This window comes from Mastigoproctus giganteus, chromosome 10 (genome assembly GCF_048544385.1).
Source record: "Mastigoproctus giganteus isolate SK-2022 chromosome 10, ASM4854438v1, whole genome shotgun sequence".
NCBI classification, from domain to species: domain Eukaryota; kingdom Metazoa; phylum Arthropoda; class Arachnida; order Uropygi; family Thelyphonidae; genus Mastigoproctus; species Mastigoproctus giganteus.
In genome coordinates this window covers 171,606,747-171,631,053 of record NC_143584.1, presented here as the reverse complement: position 1 = coordinate 171,631,053, position 24,307 = coordinate 171,606,747, and the positions used below count along the sequence as shown (strand labels likewise).

At 37.3% G+C, this 24,307-nt stretch overlaps 1 protein-coding gene across 2 annotated transcripts in view; it reads left to right on the top strand.

Moving 5' to 3' along the window:
• The window catches only part of LOC150079482 (reversion-inducing cysteine-rich protein with Kazal motifs-like), a 275,557-nt gene that overhangs the window by 131,572 nt on the left and 119,678 nt on the right, over positions 1-24,307 (top strand). For both annotated transcript variants that reach the window (XM_090382723.1, XM_090382722.1), the window contains exons 5-6: positions 14,733-14,815; positions 20,917-20,998. In XM_090382723.1, the coding sequence (XP_090238849.1) occupies positions 14,733-14,815; positions 20,917-20,998 (165 nt within the window). The remainder of the gene's footprint in view (positions 1-14,732; positions 14,816-20,916; positions 20,999-24,307) is intronic.

The window sequence follows — 24,307 nt, the reverse complement described above, 5'->3', positions numbered from 1 at the left end:
ATTCAAAAAGAGTGGAAATGTTGAAAAATTACATCCAACATAATAGCAGGGTTTTCCCTGCACAAAGGCTCAAAAATACCTATTATGCGAGGTTTACCGAAATTCTCTAACCGTGTTATAAAAGTACCGTGTTTTGCGAGGATTGCCGTAATTTATCAATCGAGAGCGAAACCGTGTTATACTGGGGTTGCTGGTACAGTAAATACGAGTATACAGACAATAAAAATAAAGTATTTTCCCCTTTCAAAATAAACTTTAGTGAATCGTAACCTCATCTAACGCTTCATATACGAATCATGAAAACAGAGAAACTAGGTAATCCATCACTTATTATTCGCTAATGAATCGCTAATTTTATCCACGAATAACATTTTTTTAAAAAGAAAAGCGTAATGCTATTGTTAAACTGAACTGTTGCAAAATATTGCAACAGTTCAGTTTAACAATAGCATTACGCCTTTCTTTTTAACAAATGTACTGGTCCTTTGTAATGCAACACTAGGGCTACTTGTAGGTGATATCTGAGCTTGAAAGTTTAAAAACCTGTTACATACCAACGATGTGGACATCATTATTGCGAATTCTCCAGTTAAAAAAGTCACTCAACATAAAGATTTGGGTATCATCTGGGACAAAGACCTCACCTTCTTGCCTCACTTTAATGCCACTCGAACGAAAACATATTCGGCTTTATGGGCAGTAAAACAAGAGATCTCCAACTTCCATAACCCGGACCTTATCATCAAATACATTCTTCGTTGTATTTTCCCAATTCCATTATATGCCTCGACTATATGGTCCTCAGCACCCTCATCATACCAAGCCAGGTTCCTCTCCCTGGAATTCTGGATCTTGAAATGGCTAAATAGGGTTGCTGGGCTAACACCTACAATCTCAAAATCTGTTCTGGTCACCAATCTTAATACGCTTCCTTGGAGGTATCACATCATCTCTAGGAACCTTCTTACCCTCTCTCAGCTTCTATCCGGAAAACTGAAGTCACCCGATATTTGGGATATCATCGCTAGACCGTCCGACAGGAGAAGATGCCAGTCCAACACCTCCCCATACAGATCGAAGCTGCGTAGCATGTCCTCCTTGGACAATATGTTTCCACACAACTCCTTCCAAATATTTAACAGATTAGCCATAGACGCTGAGAAACTTTGCAAGGACAGAACCTACAGATCTTCCATTCTTGCAGACATGTATTCCTTAGTCAAGTTCTAGGTGGACTCTCTGTGATACCGCAATATCCACGCTTCGATGTATCCGGATGCACTTTTATTTGTTGTAACTTTATGTTTTTGTACTTGTTGTAACTTTATGTTTTTGTATTTGGTATAACTTTATGTTTTTGTATCTTCACCAGTGGCTGTTTAAGGCCGTATATTGTATCTGGCTCTGTATGCAATGCATATGTCTGTATTTTATGTTTTTTTCTCTGTATATAACTCATGTCCTCTAGCTGCATAGCTGTAAAAGGACATTTCTTCGGAAATAAATTGATATTAATAATAATAATAATAATAATAATAATTTTAATTTTTCATTAGCGAAAATATTTTTGCATGACGATACACTAGTATTGCAAATGAGAGAATCCTTGCAATAATAACTGTACATTTAATTATGTGTAATGAGTATAAGCTACTTATCTTATTTTTTGCTGTATGTTCTTGCGCCTGAATGAGAAAATAGGGTACTTGTGATGGAAAATAGATTTCGTAAGTCTGCCACTACTTTGTTAGTTTCTTCCGGCACATGGGGAAATCGTAGAAAGATTCTTTTCGTGCTGCTATTTGGCCTTTGACTGGGCATAATAAATCAGTAACTTACTAGCACAAAAACTACCTGTTAATAAAAAAACAAAAAAAAAATTTATGAAGAAAAAAAAAAAAAAAGGAACAAGAGTAGACGTTCGTTCGAGTACTTGCTACCCTTCTTGGGAATGGTTGAGAATCTCTTGAATCTGGTTACCGGAGACTGCTAAACGGATGAGAGGCGATGCGTGGCATCAACTAGAGATGAAGAAAGTTTTGTGAGAACGTAAGGGGTATTTGAAGCGTAGTTTCCAGGTGTTACCTGAGACATTTACAGGTGTACAATTACATGAGATGTTAGCGTGTTGGCATAACGAGTGCCGAATACCATTCTCGTCGAAAACCGGATCTTTTGAAGCTTTTTATTTTTTTTTTTTCCTTCAAGAATAATGGAGCATAGGAATGAAACGTTGGCTGCTGTTTGAGTAGACTATAAATGCTAAGAAAGTAAACAAATGGGTTTTTCAACAGGAAAACGATTTCGGATTGAGTCGTTATGCGGAATATCTGTCCTCTTTCTTCTTATCACAGGGTAAACTTATTGTTTGCACCAGTGAATTAAGGCATTCGCAAAATCCAAAACATTTGCGAGAAGATATATTTTTGTATCTGAGTATAAAACGTATTAAACAGCCGCTCTGTGTTTCAAGGCCGTATAATTTCATATTTGACTACCTTTTTAAATGGTCATTACCTTTCGTTACTTTGGTAAATGTTTATGCCGAAAATAATCTTTTGTTTGTATAAATCACCCTTGCTCTTTAAAGTATAAATAAAGAGCAAAGAGAAAAACTCTGTTAAGTGCAGATAAGTTGGGTATTTGCGATATTTGATGGCATCATAGAGGGTTGTCCAACCTTTTTCAGCTAGGAACGAAACCATAAAATGCTAAAGAGCCGCACGTGTTTCCGCTTGCTGAAAAAGGGAGCGTCTTGCTACTTGTGAGTCTAAAGTGCTAATGGAACTGATATTTAGATGACACTTGAGTCAAGTGGACCGAATTTCTGTGAAGTCCGGTCGTTCTGCGATAACCAAATCCTCTACTTACACCTTCACGATGGTGGAACTGTTAATAGACCTAGCTATAACCACCATATGCAAGTCTAAAATATGGCACCTAGTATACAGGAGGTGCCAACCCAGGTGCGAACCAACGTAAGCAGGGGTCGTAAGCAACATTCCTCCGTGTGGTCACCCAGGGGTCACCACGCGGAGGAATGCTGCTCCTCTGCGTTACTAAGCAATACTAGATGGTAGATGACTCTTATCAACCGGTGCAGTATCACCACGTTGCTTATTGGAGACTTTAAGTGGTGGAATCCACGTTTAGTCTCCAGAGCAAAGCTCCGGCAGCCCTCCCCATCTCTTCCATCATGCAGTATGATTGATGTCTTTTGATGCTATAATGAGCATCATGGCGAAATCAAATCTTACATTTCGAGAGTACAGCTCTAAAACGGCCGTTAGACCGGACCGGACCGGACCTATTAACTCTCTAGGAAAATTCTTGATCAGCTGGTGTATACCCTCGCTGCCTCTACTCTACCAGATTAATGACTGGAGGGAGTGCGAGTAGTGTGTATGCAGGGAGAATTGTCGAGGCCACGTTATGTCAAGGTTGTTGTTGTAGTGTTTAAGGAGCATCAGCGACTAAGGCCATATTGCTCCGTGTATATTGTATGTAAATTGCGTGTGTTCTGATTTCTATTTTCTGTTTTGCTAGACGGAAAACCTGAGTTTCCGGGAGAAAAAAAAACATTCCAACCTTGCCTGAGACCAACTTAATCAGCCACGTTGTGAAAAAGGCCCATAAAATTTCATTTCGTCATCGATGGGACTCGAACTCAGGTCTTTTCCACCCGGTGTGGGAGAATGGCGAACCTACCAACCGTGCTACCCACGAAGGCTGGCGTCTGGAATAAAACGTTCTAACATTTCAAGTATTTCATTTATTTTTATATACACAACTGATCACGTTGTTCTGTACGGATCTGCTTTGAGTGCCTGTGCGGTCAATAGTACATCAACTAGTGATCTTGAATTTGTTTGTACCTTCTGCCTCTGTTAATTCGATTACCCATAACAGCTAGTTACTGATCGCTGGACTTGAATTATGAATGGGGTTGCACAGGACGAGTCCTGAGTCCCTAATTTTATTGAATATTCATTAACGACGCTGAACTTGTTATGCCGTTACTGATGAAGGCACAACAGATTCTGCAAAGTCTGCACATCAAAAGCAGAGATGAGCAAAGAATTTTTACGCTCGAAGCAGTTATTCAGAAGTGCGCTTCCTTCCTCTCCAACTTCATATGAACTTGTACCATTAAATTCATTTGTTCGCTACGCCTTTGTATCAGCTCCTCTGCAAATTTTGTAAAACAGGTCTCTCTCTCTCTCTCTCTGAGAGAACTTTATCAGAGTATTTAAAGCTTTGAAATGGTTGAGTAAACTATACAATAGGAATATGTTTATCTTTGCCAGGCACAAATTGGATACATACTTAAATTAAGAAAGTGCGGTTGCAGAGTAGACTTTTAGCAAAAGAATAATTAGTTATTGGAACAAGCGATTACTTATTTGGCGAACTTTATTTATTTTTTTTATTTGTTTCAGTTTATAAAAACTAAATTGAAAATAATAATAAAAAATAGATCGATGGGGGGAAAAGGTGTGGGTCGATTCTTTTTTTGGGGGAGAGGATAGCTGATGTTACATTAGTCTCTCCTTACATCATTTTGCTAATACAGTACTGATAACTTAGTAAAACTTCCATTTTCAAGACATTCGGTTCACATCAAGGAACACCACATATGAATGGTCTCTGAAACAGTAGATAACTGAAGTCAGACAGAGCCAAACCTGATTCTGAGGATCACAGGAATTTCTCGGATTTACGTCTGAGGATGTGTCTATGAATGGCGATGTATATCAAAACTCCCTATCTCGGTTATGTTTTTTATGTATGTACATTTATATGCGTTTCCGAGACGATGCGAGAAGATGCGTTTCCGAGACGATGCGAGAAGATGCGTTTCCGAGACGATGCGAGAAGATGCGTTTCCATATTCACATTTTCCTGCTAGTCAACTTTATTTATTACTTAACTACTTATTATTCAAATGTTAAACTGTTTAAATGTTTAATGCTGGTAATTTTAATTTTAAATAGTTTTAATAATTCTGAATTGTTTAATACCGATTTATTTGAATTAGTATTCAAATAGGAAAATAAAAATACATACATAGGTATTATACTGGATATACATACAGTGGCGGACAAAAAACTGCATCACCTTAAAAAAAGTAACATTTGTACTGAAACGTATAAGATATTGTTTGATTACAGTCATTTTGTTTGTCACAAAGCAAAGGTATTGCGTCAGAAAACTCTTTCTGCCACGGATGATGTAATTATCTCTAAGCAGCAGCTCACTGACATGATAAATGGCCTACCCAACAAAGCTACTAAGGTCCCTGACGGCATACCACTGTTTATAGTTAAGGTGTGCTCTGTGTGTACAGAGCACACCTTAACAATAAACAGTGGTAGAGGAGGAGGTGGGACCACAATGTGTACATTGTGGATCTCCTCCTCCTAAAAATCTTTCAGAAGATTCTAAGGACAGGCACCATACTGGAAGTCTGAAAATCTTATGTCAAACCAGTCCCTAAAATTGGAAACCCCAAGGCTCCTTAGGACTTCCGTCAAATTTCCATAGGATGCACATTATTAAAGATATTTGAAAAACTCATACACCTAGTGATTATTCAACACTATTTTGCTCATCGACCACGACCTCTAATCTCCTCGATACTCTCTTCAGAGCACAAAACGCCCTGAATGACAGAGCCCAACTGGACATAATCTTCTTCGATGTCAAATCTGCTTTCGATACTGTCTCCATTCCTACTCTTACAGACATCTTAATAGAATATTTCAAAGTATCTAACCAAATTGTCAGCATCCTGAAGGCCTTACTACAGCGGAGACACTTAATTATAGCCAATGGAACTCACCAGAAAACAACCTATGCAACGAGGGGTGTACCTCAAGGTGGGATGATGTCGACAACCCTCTTTGAAATCCTACTTGAACCATTCCTCGCAAAAAATCCAAATTTTAGCTCCTTCGCTGATGATCTAAAATTCTTTATCATTTCAAAAGACCCCAAACAGATACAAGAAATGAATAATGAAACCTCCAAGCAAATTCAACAGTTAATTGACTTCTTACAGCGAGCTGGACTCCAACTAAACAATGCCAAGTCAGCTCACATGACAATCACGAAGAGGAAGGCCAAGAATGACATTCGAGTTACAGTTAATGGTGAGACAATCCCCAAAAGTTTAATCTCATACTGACCTGGGGCTAACGTGGGATGAAGACTTAAATTTCAAGGAACACTTCCTAAAGACAAAGAAGAAGACCTATGCTGTTTTCTGGGCTATCCTCCAGGAGCTCGCAGGCTGTCACAACCCCAAACTGATCGGACAATACATTAATAGATGTCTCACACCTATACCACTATATGCCTCGGAAATCTGGTCCTCTACATCTACCTCTCGATGTAACAAATTTCTGTCAGTGGAACATTTGAATTCTGCGGTGGCTGAACCGTCTGGGAGGGAACCTGTTCACCATCTCGAAATCCATTCTCCTAGTCAACCTAGGCATGGCCTTCTGGAAGCTCACTATCCTCAAAGAAAAAAAAAAAAAAATCTGTCAACACTCACCAAGCTGCTAACTCGCCAGATTGATGCCCCATCGATAGAAGATATCATCGCACTAACAAGAGCAAGAAACAGAAGCCATCCCCCACTTAGGATGAAGCTATCTAACTTGGACTCCCTAAAAGGAATGTTCCCGTGTAACACCATTGAACACTTCAATTCCTTTTCCATTGATCCGGTAAAGTTTGAAGTCAATAAAACATACAGAACCCAAATTATAGGCTAAATCTGGACTAAATCACCAGGACGCTGTGAAAACTGAGCAGGTTTTTTTTATCCGATATTTGTATGATACAAACAATTAAATGCAATAATATAATGAAAAATAAATAGTTCTATTATGTTAGTTTGCTGAAGAAAAGATATATAAGCCAACCTGTGTATTTATCTCTTCAATTATTAAGATCTATTTTATTTCAAAGTGAATACAATTAAGTAAACGTAACTTACAATTAAATAAATGTATTTATCTATATAATAATCATTACAAGACAATAATTATATTGTAAAGATCTAAAAATTTGGATAAAAGTACATGATGTATACATGTATTTCAAAATATCTGTACACCCTCCTAGCCCACCGGCTTCACAGGGGGTGAACCTTGAGTTAATAAACTGATAATAATAAGAAGATAACGCTTCTATTGCATCAGACAGTAATTGCAAATGTATTGCATCAGCTGTTTCTATAAATACGGGGTTGGAAAGGTATACACACTCATTAGTATCCTGTTTTGTGGAGGTATAAGCATGGCTCCATATGTTCAGTTAACACCAAGAAAAAAAAAGTGTAGCTGTTGCTCTGTCCCAGGAAGGGCTTTTTACGCGTGCTGATAAAATAGGCAGTCAACAGTATCTCGGGTGCTGAAATTAAAGCGTGAAACCGGTGATTAAATTAAATTACTATATTAGGATTACTCGTAAATGATTACATTAACCCGTATTCGTGTCTGTAAATTGCGTGTGTTCTCTGGTCGATTTGCCTGCTTTGCTGGACGAAAAAACCTCAGTTTCTGAGGGATTTTTCCCTCAGAAACTGAGGGAAAACCTTGCTATCTACGCCTGAGACGACTAACTCAGCCACGGAGTGAAAAAAGCCCACTAAAGTTCCTCGCGTCATCGACGGGATTCGAGCACGGGCATTTTCCACCCGGTGTGGGGAGGACGGTGCCGATACCACTGTGCTACCCACACAGACGTGAAACCGGTGATGTGAAGAGAAGACCTGGATCGGGCCGTAAGCGAGTGACTACGCCTTCCCAAGATCGATATTTAAAATGTCTATGCCTTATTAATCGCCATGCTAGTGCACCTGATCTAAAACTGGACTTTGAGATGGCCTCTGGTGTTGAAACAAGTGCACCGACTATCCAAAGATGGCTTTCGGAATGTGGTCTTTATGCCTATCGTCCCAAGATGAAGCCTTTGTTGATCCAACAAATGAGAAAGAAGTGACTTGCTTGGGCTAAAACGCATGTTTCATGGATAAAAGAGCAATGGGACACTGTCATGTTTTCTGATGAATTGAAATTCAACCTGCATGGCTTGGATGGGAAGCGATATATCAAAAGACTAAAATTCGGAGGCATACCATCCTGACTGCATAACACCGACTGTAAAGTTCCCCGCTGGTGAGATGGTCTGGGATGCATAACAAGCAAAGGGGCGGGGCGAATTAAGTTTATTAACGGAACGGTAAATACAGAAACCTACACTTATCTTGAAGGAGTGCTTGAAACCCGTTATTAGGGATCGCCACACAGACGTCCAAAACTGCATTTTTCAACAGGACTCAGCACCTTGCCACACAGCAAAATTGGTAAGTTTTATGCTATTTAGATTTAATAATGTGTTTGTCTTCTTGTCTCACAAGGCTTAAAACATACTTACACCAATGTTTTCCCTCGTTTTTCTCATCTAAGGTGCAGTCATTTCTCAGAAATGCTGGCATTACACTGTTGGGCTGGCCCAACAACAGTGCAGATTTGAACCCTATTCTGCACTGCCATTGAACCCTATTCGGCACAGATTTGAACCCTATTCTGCACTGCCGCACAAAAAAATAATAATAAATAAAAAAAAAGATAGGGCTAAAATTGCTAGAACTGCTTGTCCATATTATGTGCATGGAACAACACTGTGAACAGGGGTGGTCCAGCCTTCATGGGTAACAGTAGAATCGCCATCCTCCTTACACCAGTGGAAAAGACCTGAGTTAGAGTCCCATCGGTGACGGGAGGAATTTTTATGGGCCTTTTTCACAATGCGGCTAAGTTAGTTAGTCTCAGGCGAGGGTAGCATGATATTTTCTCCCAGAAACTCGAGTTTTCATCCAGCAAACAAAATCGACCACAGAACACACACAATTTAGCATTAGCATTAGTAGAGGCATATGATGCAAGAAAGCAAGCTTATGCAACATCAGCCAGAAAAAAAAAACAAAAAAAACTTCCACTTCACCCCTCTGTTCATTCGAAATACCTGTCCAGCTGAGCCTTAAATTTATTTAGGCTATCAACTTCCACAACAAGGGATGGAAGTCTGTTCCACCAACCAACTACCCGCTGGCTAAAGGCAAATTTCCGCACATCTATCCTACATCTGTCTTTCCTCAATTTGAATTTATGCCCTCTCAGGTGATTATTCTGAGCAAGAGGCAGAATCCCATCAGCATTGAGCATGCTCAAACCATTCAAGGCTTTATACACCTCTGTCAGATCACCACGCCGGTGCCTAGTCTCCAGACACTGTAATTTGCAAAACTTAAGCCTTTCTTCGTAAGAGCAACCCTTTGTTCCATTCACTAACCTTGTTGCCCTTCTCTGTACTCGTTCCAGCAGCTCTACATCCTTCTTGAAATGAGGCCTCCAGACCTGTATACTGTACTCAAGGTGTGGCCTGACCATTGCCTTATACAAGGGAATAATCACCTCCTTATCCCTGCTAGAAAAATTCCTGTATATCATTGATAAGACACCATGAGCTACTCTTGCAGCCCGTCTGCACTGCTCAGAGAACTTCATATCTGCCTACACAATTACCCCCAGGTCCTTTTCATTCTCTACCACTGTCAGTGTAGTACCACAGAGTTGATTTATAGACAATAAACACGGAGCATGTGACCTTTGTCGCTGATGCTCCTAAAAAAAAAATAATAACAGGGTTGTCCCAGGTAGTGGTTGAAGGAGCTATAGCTCTCTCCTTATGATCGAAATAATATCGATTTTCTTATTGCCACACGATGACTAAAGCTTAATGATGCCTTGAACAATGCTTTACCCCATCTCTTTAAAATGTCCTGGGACCTCGCCTGGGTGTGAAGGATTGTTTGTTTGTTATTTGGTTTTTAGGAGCATTAACAACTAAGGCCATGTTGCTCCGGGATATGCGGTGGTCATTCCCTGACCTTTCCGCATCCTCCGTATTTGGTGGTGACGGGCTCGAACCCCGGTCTAATCAAGAAGCGTGTGCTGCGCACTGCTGCTCCTTCCCACCTGGCTACCGAGGCGCCGGGGTGTGAAGGACGTGTTTTTCCAATACCACAATCTGTAACTGAATTTTGGGAGGAGCAAAACCAGAGCAAAGAGCCCATAGCACAAATAAGATATTTTTGGCTATAGTCCACTTAGCAGTACACCCTTCAAAATAGCGACGACAAGCAGGGGAAAGCAGAGATTGACAGGTTGTGACTCTGCCCATTCACTGCGTCCCCCTCTTCATTTCAGGCATACGTCATGTGACATGACGTAATTGCAGTGGTGAATTCGAAATTCGTATTGTTTCATAGTCATGCTTGCTTTCTGGGTTTGCCGGTTATGTTCGCTTGTCACGTGGTACCTCTTGTCGTCCTGAGTTAAAGAAAAGTGAAACTTGGAAATCTACATAAATTGTTCATATTTTTCCTTTAACATCGTTTTAATTACCGTAAGTGTCCAAAAATTAATATTGGGTTAGCTTGCCACGTGATTCCTCGTGTTGTGTCGTGTATCTTGTTCCATCCTGCAGGTAAACTGTTTCGTTGTGTTTTGCTGCCGCGAGCCAGGACTGATGAGGTGAGTTTTCTTTTCTCATCTCTTTAACCTAGTATTGTGTCAGTTGTACGTTCTTTAAAAAAAAAAAATTCTGTTGACGTATTGTGCATATACAAAGAGGAATTTTATTGTTAATTGCACGTGTTAGTCAGCTTTCATTTGTGCTTAGTGAAAAAAGGTTAGGTTTACGTGACTTCAGGAGGGATTCAATCAAAAACTGTTCGTTGTCTTTTTGTTTCTTGTTTTGAAAAAAAATTGCTGTTTTCCTGTTAATATTTCTTTATTTTAACTCTGAGATGTTGTCATGTTACGTGAAATTTTGTCTTCCCCGAATAGATTTCATTTCTGTTACTTGCTGCTCTGAAAAAAATTGTAATTTTGCTGTTAATTTTGTTGTTTTTCAGCTCCGACATTCTGTTATGTCACGTGACATCTGCCACGTGCAGTTGTCGAGAAGAAGGGGAACACAGCGAGTGGGTGGAGTTACGAACCGTACGCCACTGCTTTCCTCCCCTTTTCTTCTCGATGCCATTTTGTAAGGGATACCGTTCTCTGGAGTTTTACCATATTTTTAATTAATGCAGCCTTTGTATGTTCAGTATTAACTTACAGCAATTAGCAATGACCGAATCATGATCAAGTTGTTGCATGTGCTGTTAGGGATATCAACCTCTGAAATAATGATTTTTACAGACAATCTGGAAAAATTTTACATACAACTAAACGTTTACATTTTTATTGACACATTTTAATATAACATTTTAATTTAATATAAATTTTGGAAAAAAAAATACATATATATATATACAGTATATGTGAAACTGCGTTTATACGCACAGCTTGAAGCAGTTCACACAATATAAAGCAGATAAGTTATACAACTTCTGGAAGCTTCGAAATAGATGAAGGTAATGGGGAAGGGGGAACACGGTGACATAGCTAAAATTCGGAATTCTTACCATAACGAACGTTATGGTATTAGTGAAACTGTTAAGGAATTCCTTGAAATATACGTTTTCGGAGAATTGCGTTACTGGGGAATGGTAAATATGTGCATTGCGGAATGCGCAAGAAACAAGTTAATCATAATTATATATCGTATTTTTCATTTTCTATCATTTTTGACTATTTGAAGAAACGTTTCTAATCATTGATGTAGTCCTAAAAAATAGTGCTCGACTCTCAGGATTGGGGAAAGGCGAAATTGAATTAAATTCAAAAGAGTAACTTGAGTTAGTAATAAACGTTTCCAATCAGTGATGTCCAAAAACAATAGTGTACCAGGATTCTGAAGACATTTGGGGGGGGGGGGGCAAAATTGGATTAAATTCTCAAGAGTAAGTAGCTAAGTTTGGTTTTTTTGGTTTTTTTTTTTTTTTTTAAGGAGCATTAGCAACTAAGGCCATATTGCTCCGGGATATGCGGTGGTCATTCCCTGACCTTTCCGCATCCTCCGTATTTGGTGGTGACGGGCTCGAACCACGGTTTAAATCAAGAAGCGTGTGCTACGCACTGCTGCTCCTTCCCACCTGGCTACGGAGGCGCCAAGTAACTAAGAAAATTAATACTATATATAAATGTACTTAAAATACTGTATTTTAATTACACATTAAATTATATAATTAATATATTAATTCAGGCTGGCCTCGATTAACGCGATTAATTCGTCCCGCAAGCGCATCGCGTAAAACGGAAACGCATTAATCGAATATAATAATTAATAGGAAAAATTATAATTGGTCCTTGACCTTCTGGAATGTCTATAAAGAATTTTAAAAATACCTTTTAAATAACTTTTTAACTGTATACAATGTAAAATATAATGAAACTAATTATGGAATTAAATGTTTATTGCATAAAATAGGGGTTCTCAAACTGCGCCGCGGAATATTTTAAATTTTCGAGGGAAACACAGCAATACTCGACAGCTGTCGGACACCGCGCGAACTATTAGCTCGAGGTAGTTCACAGTTTCATATTTCTTATTAAAACGGAACTGTTAGGTATTTCTTTTGGTCTAGGTGTGCCGTGAAAATATTACTGTGACACTAAGAGCGCCGTGAACCGAGAAAGTTTGGGAACCTCTGATATAAAATACACAATGAAGAAATGACTGTTGCAGAAATATTTGAACAGTGTTGACTTTCTCCTCTTTTCATCAATCAATTTCCGATAGCCGACAACAAACTTCTCTGGGCCCTGGCGAAATAAATATCGCAGAGAACCTCCAACCTTTTGTTTGGGGTTCTCTGGGATACGAAAGATTTCATCTAGTTCTTTTACTGTTATCTCCTTTGCGGTAACATTTTCATCTGGCTCATTTAAAAATTTTAATTTTTAAATGCAAGTCTGCATTGACTTTATTAGCGGGAGACAAACAAGTAACACGTCTTCTTCTGATGGTTGATGTAACACGCCAAGGTGGGCAGCAGGCAAACGTTTGTTTATTGCCCTTCCGATGCGCAGTAAGCTTAACACGCAATTCAAATATTTTTCAACTACTACATAAAAAAAAAAAAAAAAGATAGCGTTAACTGGAAATTTGCATTGTGTAAAGTGAAAAGTGGTATAATTTTTTCAAATAGCGGTAACTGAAACACTCGTTATGCGAGGCATGGCTGTACATTTATTAATTTAATCTCATTATTGGCAAAGGTTATACAGAGAAGTACATACATGTTAACAAAAGTGCCTCCATAGTTAAGCATATCATTAATTAATAGCAGTGAATATTAATTATTAAAGTGAACAATTATTTGTCACTTACTCTCTTGTATTGCTTTTATTTATTATGTTTTTATTCCAGCCTTTACAGTTGAATCAGACATTTCAAAAAAAAAAAAAACATTTTCTCTCTCTCAAACTTTATGGAATCAATTAAAAACTGTATAGATAGAGATAGTGGCAGTCCCAAGATTTTCTAAAGGGGGCTAAAGCAGTGTTTGGGAAATCATTAAGCTTTAATCATTCTGTAGTAGTAAAAATTCAGGTAGGGGAGAGGGGCCTAGCGCCTTTAGCATCCACCTGGGACCACCAGTGGAAAGAGATAAAATGAAGATATCTGAAAAGTAATTATATTGCTTTGAAAAAGATTATTTACCAATCATTTTTACTGTATTTTCCTCATTGCCTCATTTTATCTCTGATTGTATAGTTTTTAATTGATTACTATAAATTTGAGAAATGTGATATGTTTTCGAAATAGTCAATTAAGTTCAGTTATTGTTTTGTCCATAAATTACCTGATATGAATACACAGATCCACTGCTGTTTGGAAAAGATTACATTCAATTCTCTTCACAGAATGGTCTCTATAACAATATTTTTCACTTGAGATAATATCTAGCTCATCTCTGGCGAAGATGGGTTTTTCTCCTCCTGTATGCAGGATTTTTGTCCCAGCCTACAAAATGAAATTTACATATACAGGATATACAAGTACAGTATTGATTTCATGGCCTTACCTGCCTTGGATTTACCAAGAGATGGGAGGGGATGGGTGAGTTTAGCATTGCCAGATTTTCCAAAGCCGGAATACTTTCCCTGTTCATTGCTTGTTTAGAAATTACACCAAGGCAAGTATGGGGTGAAAATATTGTTTGTAAATTGTGTATATTTTATGGTCAGAATTTTGATGTAAACTCTGTAAATTCAAAAGATATTTCATTATTTGAATTTGTGCACCACGTTGGTATGTTTTTTTGTGTGTGTAATAGTAAATAACTTTGCTTTATAGCAGATTATTGGAGAGCATTAGGTAAATAAAATAATTTAAATTAATATACCAACTTTAATTTGATTTGAAAAAAAATTGGTGATTGTACAAACATGCAATTTGATCACATGCTGCCACTGACTATGTAATTGGAAAAATATATTAAATGAAATTTCACACCAGCTCTTAGTGATGTATTTTATTCTTGATTTTTCATGTTTCATTTTGTAGAAGGTTTAACTTTATCAGTGTAGTAAATCATCAGACACATAAGGTGAATTTGTCTGAGGTTATAATAGAAACCAAAGCTGTACATGCATAAAAATAAATTATGCCTTTATATTTGTTATACAGGATTAACTGTTATCTACTGTATTTAAATTTGTCCTATTCATTAAAAATTGAATTGTAATCTGATTATCTTATAGAAATTGACAGAGGCTTAAACTTCTTTGGACGACAGTGTTGCCATCTACCTCAATCCCAGAGATGTAGGTTATCATGTTTAAAGGTATGAAAGATTTTTTCTTTTTTAATTGTATTATTCCATACATGCATGTTTGTAACAATGTAATGCGTAAGTAGTGATAATTATCCTACTCTTAAATTACACAGATGCTGACTATGCACGGAAATATTTTACATATATATAGAATGCTTGAATTTACATATACATAGTGCTTGAATTGAAAATATTAATAACTAGCCTGCCAATATTGACAAAATAAAATAAGATTAAATATATTTCTTATCAAAAGTTTTTCCAACACATGCAAATATTATACACCAATTCTCATTGATACTGCCTTTCAGATGCCACAATTCATTATGAATGTGTTTGAATTTGTAATCAGTTATGCCCATCTTGACATTTTGGAAATTGGCTTTTGGTAGTTTAACAAACAGAAGGCTTAATTTAAAACTGTAAGCTTATCAACTGGAATAACATTGTGGCACTTTCTGGAAGAAAGTGCCACCGTACCACTTTCTGGGCCAGATGCGCTGTGTATCTTATCTAAACCCTCAAGCAGATGAGATAGAAATCTCATCAGAAGCTTTAAGCAAAGTATGGATTTTTTTTTCTGATCACTATGAATTTTTACACTGCTCAGAGTAAAATATACACTATATAATAGTGTATATTTTACTCTGAGCAGTGTAAAAATCGACATATTATTCATCATTAGCATTAGTAGAGGCATTTGATGCAAGAAAGCAAGTTTATGCAGCATCAGCCAAAAAAAAAAAAATAAATAAATAAATAAAAAATAACCACTTCCACTTCACCCCTCTGTTCGTTCGAAATACCTGTCCAGCTGAGCTTTAAACTTATTTAGGCTATCAACTTCCATGACAAGGGATGGAAGTCTGTTCCACCAACCAATCACCCGCTGGCTAAAGGCAAATTTCCTCACATCTATCCTACATCTGTCTTTCCTCAGTTTGAATTTATGCCCTCTCAGGTGATTATTCTGAGCAAGAGGAAGAATCCCATCAGCATTGAGCATGCTCAAACCATTCAAGGCTTTATACACCTCTATCAGATCACCTCGCTGGTGCCTAGTTTCCAGACACTGTAATTTGCAAAACTTAAGCCTTTCTTCGTAAGAGCACCCCTTTGTTCCATTCACTAATCTTGCTGCCCTTCTCTGTACTCGTTCCAGCATCTCTACATCCTTCTTGAAATGAGGCCTCCAGACCTGTATACAGTACTCTAGGTGTGGCCTGACCATTGCCTTATACAAGGGAATAATCACCTCCTTATCATTGGTAGAAAAATTCCTATATATCACCGACAATACACCATGAGCTACTCTTGCAGCCCATCTGCACTGCTCAGAAAACTTCATATCTGCCTGCACAACAACCCCCAAGTCCCTTTCATTCTCTACCACTGTCAGTGTAGTACCACAGAGTTGATACGTTGCTCTGGGGTTGCTGTTTCCCATATGTAGTACTTTACATTTGTCAATGTTAAACTTCATTTGCAACCTCTCAGCCCATCTGCTCAACCTTTCCAGATCCTGTTGCAGTAGCATAGTGTCAGTAGTGTCCTTGACAACCCTGCCAACCTTCGTATCGTCTGCAAACTTGGACATTAAGCTTGATATACCATCATCAATATCATTTATAAATACAGAAAACAATAATGGACCCAATACTGAAACAAACCTGAGGGACTCCACTAATAACATTAGTCCACGATGTGCAGTGTCCATTGAGTACCACTCTCTGTCTTCTCCCCCTCAACCACCCCTTTATCCATAGCAGCAATTTGCCTCCAATGCCATACTGCTCCAATTTGTGCAGTAGTCTTCCATGTGCAACAGTATCAAAAGCCTTTCTAAGATCCAAGTATATAATATCAGAGTTATTCCCTGCATCCAGTTCTTTTGTGACTGCATCATAGTATCCAATCAAATTGGTCAGGCAAGACTTCCCCTTAACAAAACCATGCTGTGTCCAAGCTATAACTGAAGTCTTGTCTAGATGAACCTGCAGTGCTTCTTTAACCAGTGCCTCCATTAATTTTCCGGGAACAGAAGTTAAACTAACAGGTCTATAATTACCCGTGTTTCCCCTTGATCCTCCTTTGTGGATTGTTGTCACTTTTGCACATTTCCAGTCCATGAGTACCTCCCCTGAGTCCAAGGAAGCACTCATAATTATGGCTAAGGGTTTGCTTACTTCCTTTGCTGCCTCCTTTAATATAACTGGATAGATCCCATCCACCCCAGGTGCCTTTCTTGTATTTATCTTCAACAATTTCTCTTTCACTTTACTCTCAGTTATTACAAGATTATCTAGCTTATTGCCTCTGGCATTCCCCTCCCTGAATAACTCCTCATGTTTGAATGTAGATGAAAAATATTCATTTAGTTTGTTAGCTACCTGAGCAGGATCATCAACAGTTAAACCATCGATATCAAGTGAACCAATCTGATTCATCCCCTTCCTTCTAGGGTTTACATAAGTAAAGAACTCTTTGCTGTTTTTCTTTGCATCCTTTGCCAAAGATTTCTCGTAATCTGCCTTTGCCTGCCTAACCTCCTTTGTGACTTAGTTACAGACCAGTTTATATCTATCATAGGCTTATGTGTCACCTGTTAATTTATATGTATCCCATGCATTTTTTTTTGTCTGCCACATGTCTAATTAGTTCATCTGACATCAATTTAGGCTTAAATCTTGAACAGTATTTCTTAGTTGGTATGAAAAGCCTAGTAGCTTCCAAGATAAATTCTTTGAATACTTCCCATTTTGAATTTTCTGTTGGTAACATCATCAGCTGGTCCCACCGTATAGAATTTAAATACTGTCTCAGACCACTGTAGTCCCCTTCACGAAAGCAAAAACCCTTCCCTCTACCCCTGATGGTAGTTAACCTCTTTGAGTAAATCCCACTTCAGCACACTGTGATCACTGCCACCTAGTGGTTCATTTATCTGCAGATTCTCAATGCATGAAGAATCACTACTGATAATCAGATCAAGAGTATTACTCCCTTTAGTTGCTTCCTGAGCATGCTGATGTAGAAAACAATCATCCAATAAATCCACAAAAGCCTTGCTAGTGTGTGAGTGACCAACCCACAAATTCCAGGCAATATCTGGGAAATTAAAATCCTCCATTATAAAACTTTCTGATTTACTGGCCCACTCTATTTCCCTGTACAGTTTCTTATTATACAGTAATACCCCGAAGTTACGTGATAGGTGGATCCGACGAAAATTGCTTAAGTCAAATTCGCGTAAGTCGGGGTACAACTTTGCATATAAATACATATATATTTTGTTTAATTGGGACCAAGGACTAACAAAAACACTAGTTTAGAAGAAAAATATTTAATGAAATTGCAGTTCTTTATACATATTAATACAAAATATGTATTAAAAAATAAATGAGTTACATAAAAAGTTATTTCGATGTCGATGGCTTCATAAAATCTAACAAATTCGTCTGATGACACAGCTCCTTCTTTTTTTCATGCAGAATTTCTTCGTAGCAAGCTAATCATTTTTTTATTCCTTGCTTTGTAGCTATAATGCGTTCTTCGTTCGAGTCTGTTTTCTAAAATTTTTAAGCCCTTTTCAATTGAGCTGAGACCTTTTGTCAAGCTTGCAATTGTCATGTGCTTTTCTGGTGGAACTGGATCTGAAGTGTCGGATACTTCAGTGACGTTTTGCTCACGCATGTGTCTAGCTAATTCATTGTCAGCTCCTATATGACTCCAACAGCTCATTGGCCTCATCACCATTGACTTCCAAATCTAATTGACTGGCAAGATTAACAACTTCTATCACGTGAGCGACATGATCAGTTTCTGGCGTTGTTTTCGTCTCGGTTTTGAAAAGACAATGGACAAAGTTACTTCCAGACACCATTCAACATATTTTTGTGAATTTCATCCCAAGATTCTTCAATGATTCTTACGGCATCTAAAACATTGAATTGTTTCCAAAAGTCTTTAACAGATATCTCACTATTTTGTCTCATAGCTTCATTCAGACGTGCAAACGAACGCCTCGTGTAGTAAGCATTGAATGTTTTGATGACTCCCTGGTCCATCGGTTGAAGCAAGCTGGTTGTGTTTGGAGGCAAAAGCACAACTTTCACACGTGGGGCAAAATTAAATAGGGTGGTAGGAGGGTGACCGGGTGCATTGTCAGTAAGAAGCATCACTTTAAATGGAATCTGTTTAGACTTGCAATAACGTTTGACTTCGGGTATGAAGTGGTGACCAAACCAGTCCTCAAAAACGGAAGCTGTCACCCAAGCTTTATGATTTGACTTCCAAATCACTGGTAAGCTAATTTTAGATATACACCAATAGAAAAAATCAAGAACCGCGTAACTCCGACTTCGCGTAAATCGGGGTATTACTGTACTCATCAGAGTCATTAGGCCTATAGCACACGCCTACTCTCAATTTTGATCTCCCAATGCTTATGTCACACCAAACTGACTCGACACTGCTCTGTCCAGCGATGTCGACTGGCTTCACTTCCTTGGATTTTATGTGTTTCTTAACTAATAGCGTAACCCCTCCTCCCTTCCTATCCTATCTCTCCTTTCTGTACACATTGTACTCCCTAAATTCCAGTTCTGCATTCCTTATATCTGTGTGACACCACGTCTCTGATATCCCAACAATATCTGCCTTTGATGCTTTGAGCAATACCTCAAATTCATCAAATTTATTTACCAGTATATTTCCATCACTATATTTTTTATCTATCCAGAACCTAAACCAAATATGATAGTATTTTTATGAGATTATTTATATTTTCATATTGAAATTATTAGTTTTATTATAAGTAATATTGGATAGGAATATAATAATTACTTGTCAACTTGATTTTGTTGTTTCTTTTTTGATTAGATCAAGGGTTGCATTTTGCTCATCACTGAGCTACTGTATATTTAGTTGAAACTCATTTCACTGAAATTCAGATAGCTTACACCAAAAGGTCTTATTGAGACCTTTTGGTGTAACCTCTGTAGGCTCTGAGTTCATTCATTACATAAAATGTCTTTTTATTCCAACTTTCTGTAATCACTGTAACCAGCTTAGAGGAAGAAGTGAATAGAAATCTTGTCTGATAATAGTGAAATGTAAAGAGACAAAGTCAGCACCGTGTAATTTAGCACTGACAGAAATTTGTATTCAAATACCCTCAACATAAACAGGAAACTCAAGACACAAGCAACAGATACATTAAATCAAAACAGAAAAACCATGACTTTATAATAGTCATCCATAAACACATAAGCTGCTACCACTTTGGATTTAGGGATTGATCTCCATGAAATATTACTCTAAAATTTCTTGCTGCTGCTGCTTTAAATAAATTTCTGTTTGTACTCTAGGCAGTGAAGTCCAGAAGAGTTTATAACTTCATCATAAGGGGTTTTTATTGCAGCCAATTTACCAATGCACAGATAACAATGGGCTGTGCACTTTTTGTGTGGCAGCACATGGGCAATGTGCTCCAGAAAAACAGCCAGAATCAATGTTTCTTTGCTGATGAGCACCAGATAATTAGCAAACCACAAATGAGTTACTGATAAGCCTGGCCATTTACATGTATATGAACAAAATGAAGATCTATTTACTGAACATCAAACTAGAAGACTTTTTTTTTTTTTTTTTTTTTTTTAAACAGATAGGTATAGAAGTAGGTAAGTACATGTAAGTTAATATTACAGATTTTTTGTTTCTGAATGGAAAGGAAGGGTGGATGAAGGAAAAAAAATGAAACAAAAACTTATGATGAAAGGTATCAAATATTTCAGAAAGTTATTACTATTCACTTAATAATTATGGATGGCATTTTAATGCGTATTCAGAATAAAAGAAATCATGATTTCTGTTATTCTGAAGTCACTAAAGAATAGGTTTGAAAAATGGTCTAGGTAAGAGTAATTCTCTTATCTTTTTTCAATTTTGCATTCTTTCCATTTTTTATGCAAATTAGCTCTGCTAATGAGTTTCTTATGCAGTTTTTATTTATTGATTATGCTCATAATGGAATAATCCAAATTGTGAATAGGGCACTTTTATGAAAAAGCTTTAACATTTAATATAAAACTATTTTCATTTTACTATAGGCACAATCTAAAAGAGAGCTATTGCCTTATTGTCGTCACAGTGATGAAATATCCTTTTACACTTGTCTGGAAAAACAGGAAGGTGAGTGTATATCTTATAAATGATTTATACTTGTACATATCATACTTACTGTTGGTTTTTATTTCATTTCTTTAACCTTTCCAAATGATGTATATGGTGTTTGAGTAAATGTGCACTATCGTGCATACTGGCTCCACCTACTTAGTGGGAGGAGCCACAGGGATGTACACATCATTGAACCTGTTTCTTGATTGGTTTTGTTTGATTGCACTGGAGACTATAGGTTTGTTCAGTCACTTCTTTCTTTGATGACCGATAATGCACTAGGTTATAGTTTCCATTGAAATTACAATTAAAACAAACAAAAAAAAAAAACCAGTTATGTTAGTTTCTGGAGCACTGGAGACTAAAGCTTTGCTCAGTCATTGCATTCTACAATGAACAATAATGCACTAGGTTGTAGTTTCCATTTAAATTAAAAAACACGAATCCACACAAACGATTTTCATTATTTACATTTATTGATAAAACAAAAAATATAAAAGCATATACAAAAAAAATTACAAATACACAACACGTAGGTGAGCAGGAGCGGAATGCAGTAGCATGCGCTCTTTGAATAGATTGGGATTTCAACCAATTTTCAACCAATTTCAACCCGTGATTGCTAAATACAATTAACATTTGTATTAAGTAATTTATTATGAACTCCATTGACCTGGTGGTCTTGCCAAAGTATAAACAAGAACTACAGGAAAAAATACAGAAAACATAAACAAAAAATACAAAATTATATACAAAAAAAATTACAAAATTGCAAAACATACAGAAATGAACGGAAATGCAAAAATCATATACATACATATTGACATATAAAAAATATACACACACACATATATATACACATAAATACAAAAAAGATGCATTGATATATAAAAAATATATACATATAAAATTACATATTGAGATAAAAAAATATATACAAAAAATACAAACATATTGAGATAAAAAAATATATACAAAAAATACAAACATATTGCACAATATCTCTTAACATATTGCACATGGGTATCATGTGCAATATGCTCCTTCCTCATGAAATAATCTAGATAGCTGTCAGTCATGCCACCACTAGTTTCGTTCTTTTTTTTTTTTTTTTTTGAAAACAGATTTGACTTTTTTCTAGTAATTTCTATATCAATGTTTCTGAAACTGTATTCTGCGGAACACTAGTGTTCCACAAAAAATCATAATTAATAATTAAAAAAAATTAATATATTATGCATATTTGCAGTGCACACCACTTTTGTATCATTATAATATTTAACATAATTTTTTTTGTTATTAATATACTGGCATAGACTAATAATCAAATAGACCATGGAACACTTTATTTTTGCAGGCTTTGCATAGAGAAGAACGCGTAGAGGTAATGACATCTACGTAAAAGTAGCAATGTGGTGATCTAGTATGCCATTCGTATGCAATTTAGCCTGGAGTACACGGGTTGAAGGAGAGGAGGAAGTGAACCGATATCATAACTAAACTCACCTCCTTGTATAAATTTTTTTTTGATAATTATTAGTATTTTGAAATATTATTATTAAAATATGTGACCATGGATTTGTAGTTGAAAAAAGGAACTTTAAAATGAGAAGCAACGTACTTCTAGTAGTGCAACTGTGGTCAATGAAAACAAACACAACTGTGTCACACTTCAAAGTGAGGATGAACAGTTGCAGCCTTTTTGTTCTCCAAAAATCCGAAGTGAAAAAACAGGAACCAACTAATAAAAGACCAAAAAGAAAGTACAATGACAGTTATTTGAATTTCTGCTTTACATGTGTTGGAAATAACAATACTCTTGATGCACGGTGCGATATTAGCAACAGTTCTTTGACTCCCCCTAAACTTGTTTGATAAGTGTTCCGTGAATATGTTGCGAGATGAAATGTGTTCCTTGACTAAAAAAGTTTGGGAAACGAAAAGAGTTTGGAAAAAAGTTTGAAGTTGCAGCTGTGATTTTCGGTCTCACGAGTGTAACTTTTATTTGGTATATTCAGGATTCCCAAAATAGCATTAGCATTAGTAGAGGCATACAATGCAAGAAAGCAAGCTTATGCAGCATCAGCCAAAAAAAACCCCTCCCATTTCATCCCTCCATTCATTCCAAATGCCTCATCATTAAATTTATTTAGGCTGTCAACTTCCACAACAAAAGATGGAAGTCTGTTCAACCAATCAACTACCTGCTGGCTAAAGGAAAATTTCTGCTCATCTATTCTACAACTGTCTTTCCTTAATTTGAATCTGTGCCTCAGGTTCTTAATCTGAGCAAGAGGGAAAAAATGAAACCCATCAGCATTCAGCTTGCTCAACCCATTCAAGGCCTTATACAGCTCATTCAGATCATCTCACAGGTGCCTACTCTCCAGGGCTGCAATTTGCAGAACTTAAGCCTTTCTTGGTAAGAGTACCCTTCCCCCTCACCAACCTTGTTGCCCTTCGTACTCATTCTAGAAACTCTACATCCTTCCTAAAATGAGGCCTCCAGACTTGTACACAGTACTCCAGGTGTGGCCTGACCATTGCCTTATATAATGGGATAATCACCTCCGTGTCCCTGCTAGCAAAATTCCTATCTATCATTGACAAGACTCCATGATCTGCTCTGGCAGCCCATCTGCACTGCTCTGCAAACTTCATATTCGACTGGACAATTACCTCCACTTCTTTTTCACTTTCCACTTCCCTGAGTGTAGTACCACAAAGTTGGTACATTTCTCTTCGGTTACGCTGCCCATTCATCAGAAATTATAATGCTGCCAGCAGCAACAGTTTTCAATTATAGGCTGCAGAGTTTCGGAATCTCTCCTGTCAACCATGCAGACAAATCCCACTTTTCGGTTTCCATCATAAACTTTAAACACACAGCAATGAGTTTTTGGAAATTTTCCTCTGTGATATTTTACTTTGGAGAGGAGAGATTCATCAACCTGCACAACTTCACCGGGACCTCCAGGCTGAATTGGCTCGATCAGTAACTTCCATGAGCATACATCTTGGAAGTGCTGGTAGTAATCGACAGTGGTATGTTTATTTACAGAGACAGAATCTACAACAGTCAATACAGCTACTTCAGCACACCAAAAATACAATACCATCAGAAATTTTTCAGGCAAAAATCTTGCACCCTTCAGAGTACCTGAGAGATTTTGTAGGCCAAATGTCTCCAAGCATAGCTGGCTAATTTTGCCTTCACTCGAATCATAATTCAGTTTTCTTTGCACCCTCTGCATTTTTTATCGGTGGAAATTATCCTCTTCTCTTATAAATAACTGATAATACAAAAAAAAAAAAAAAAACACA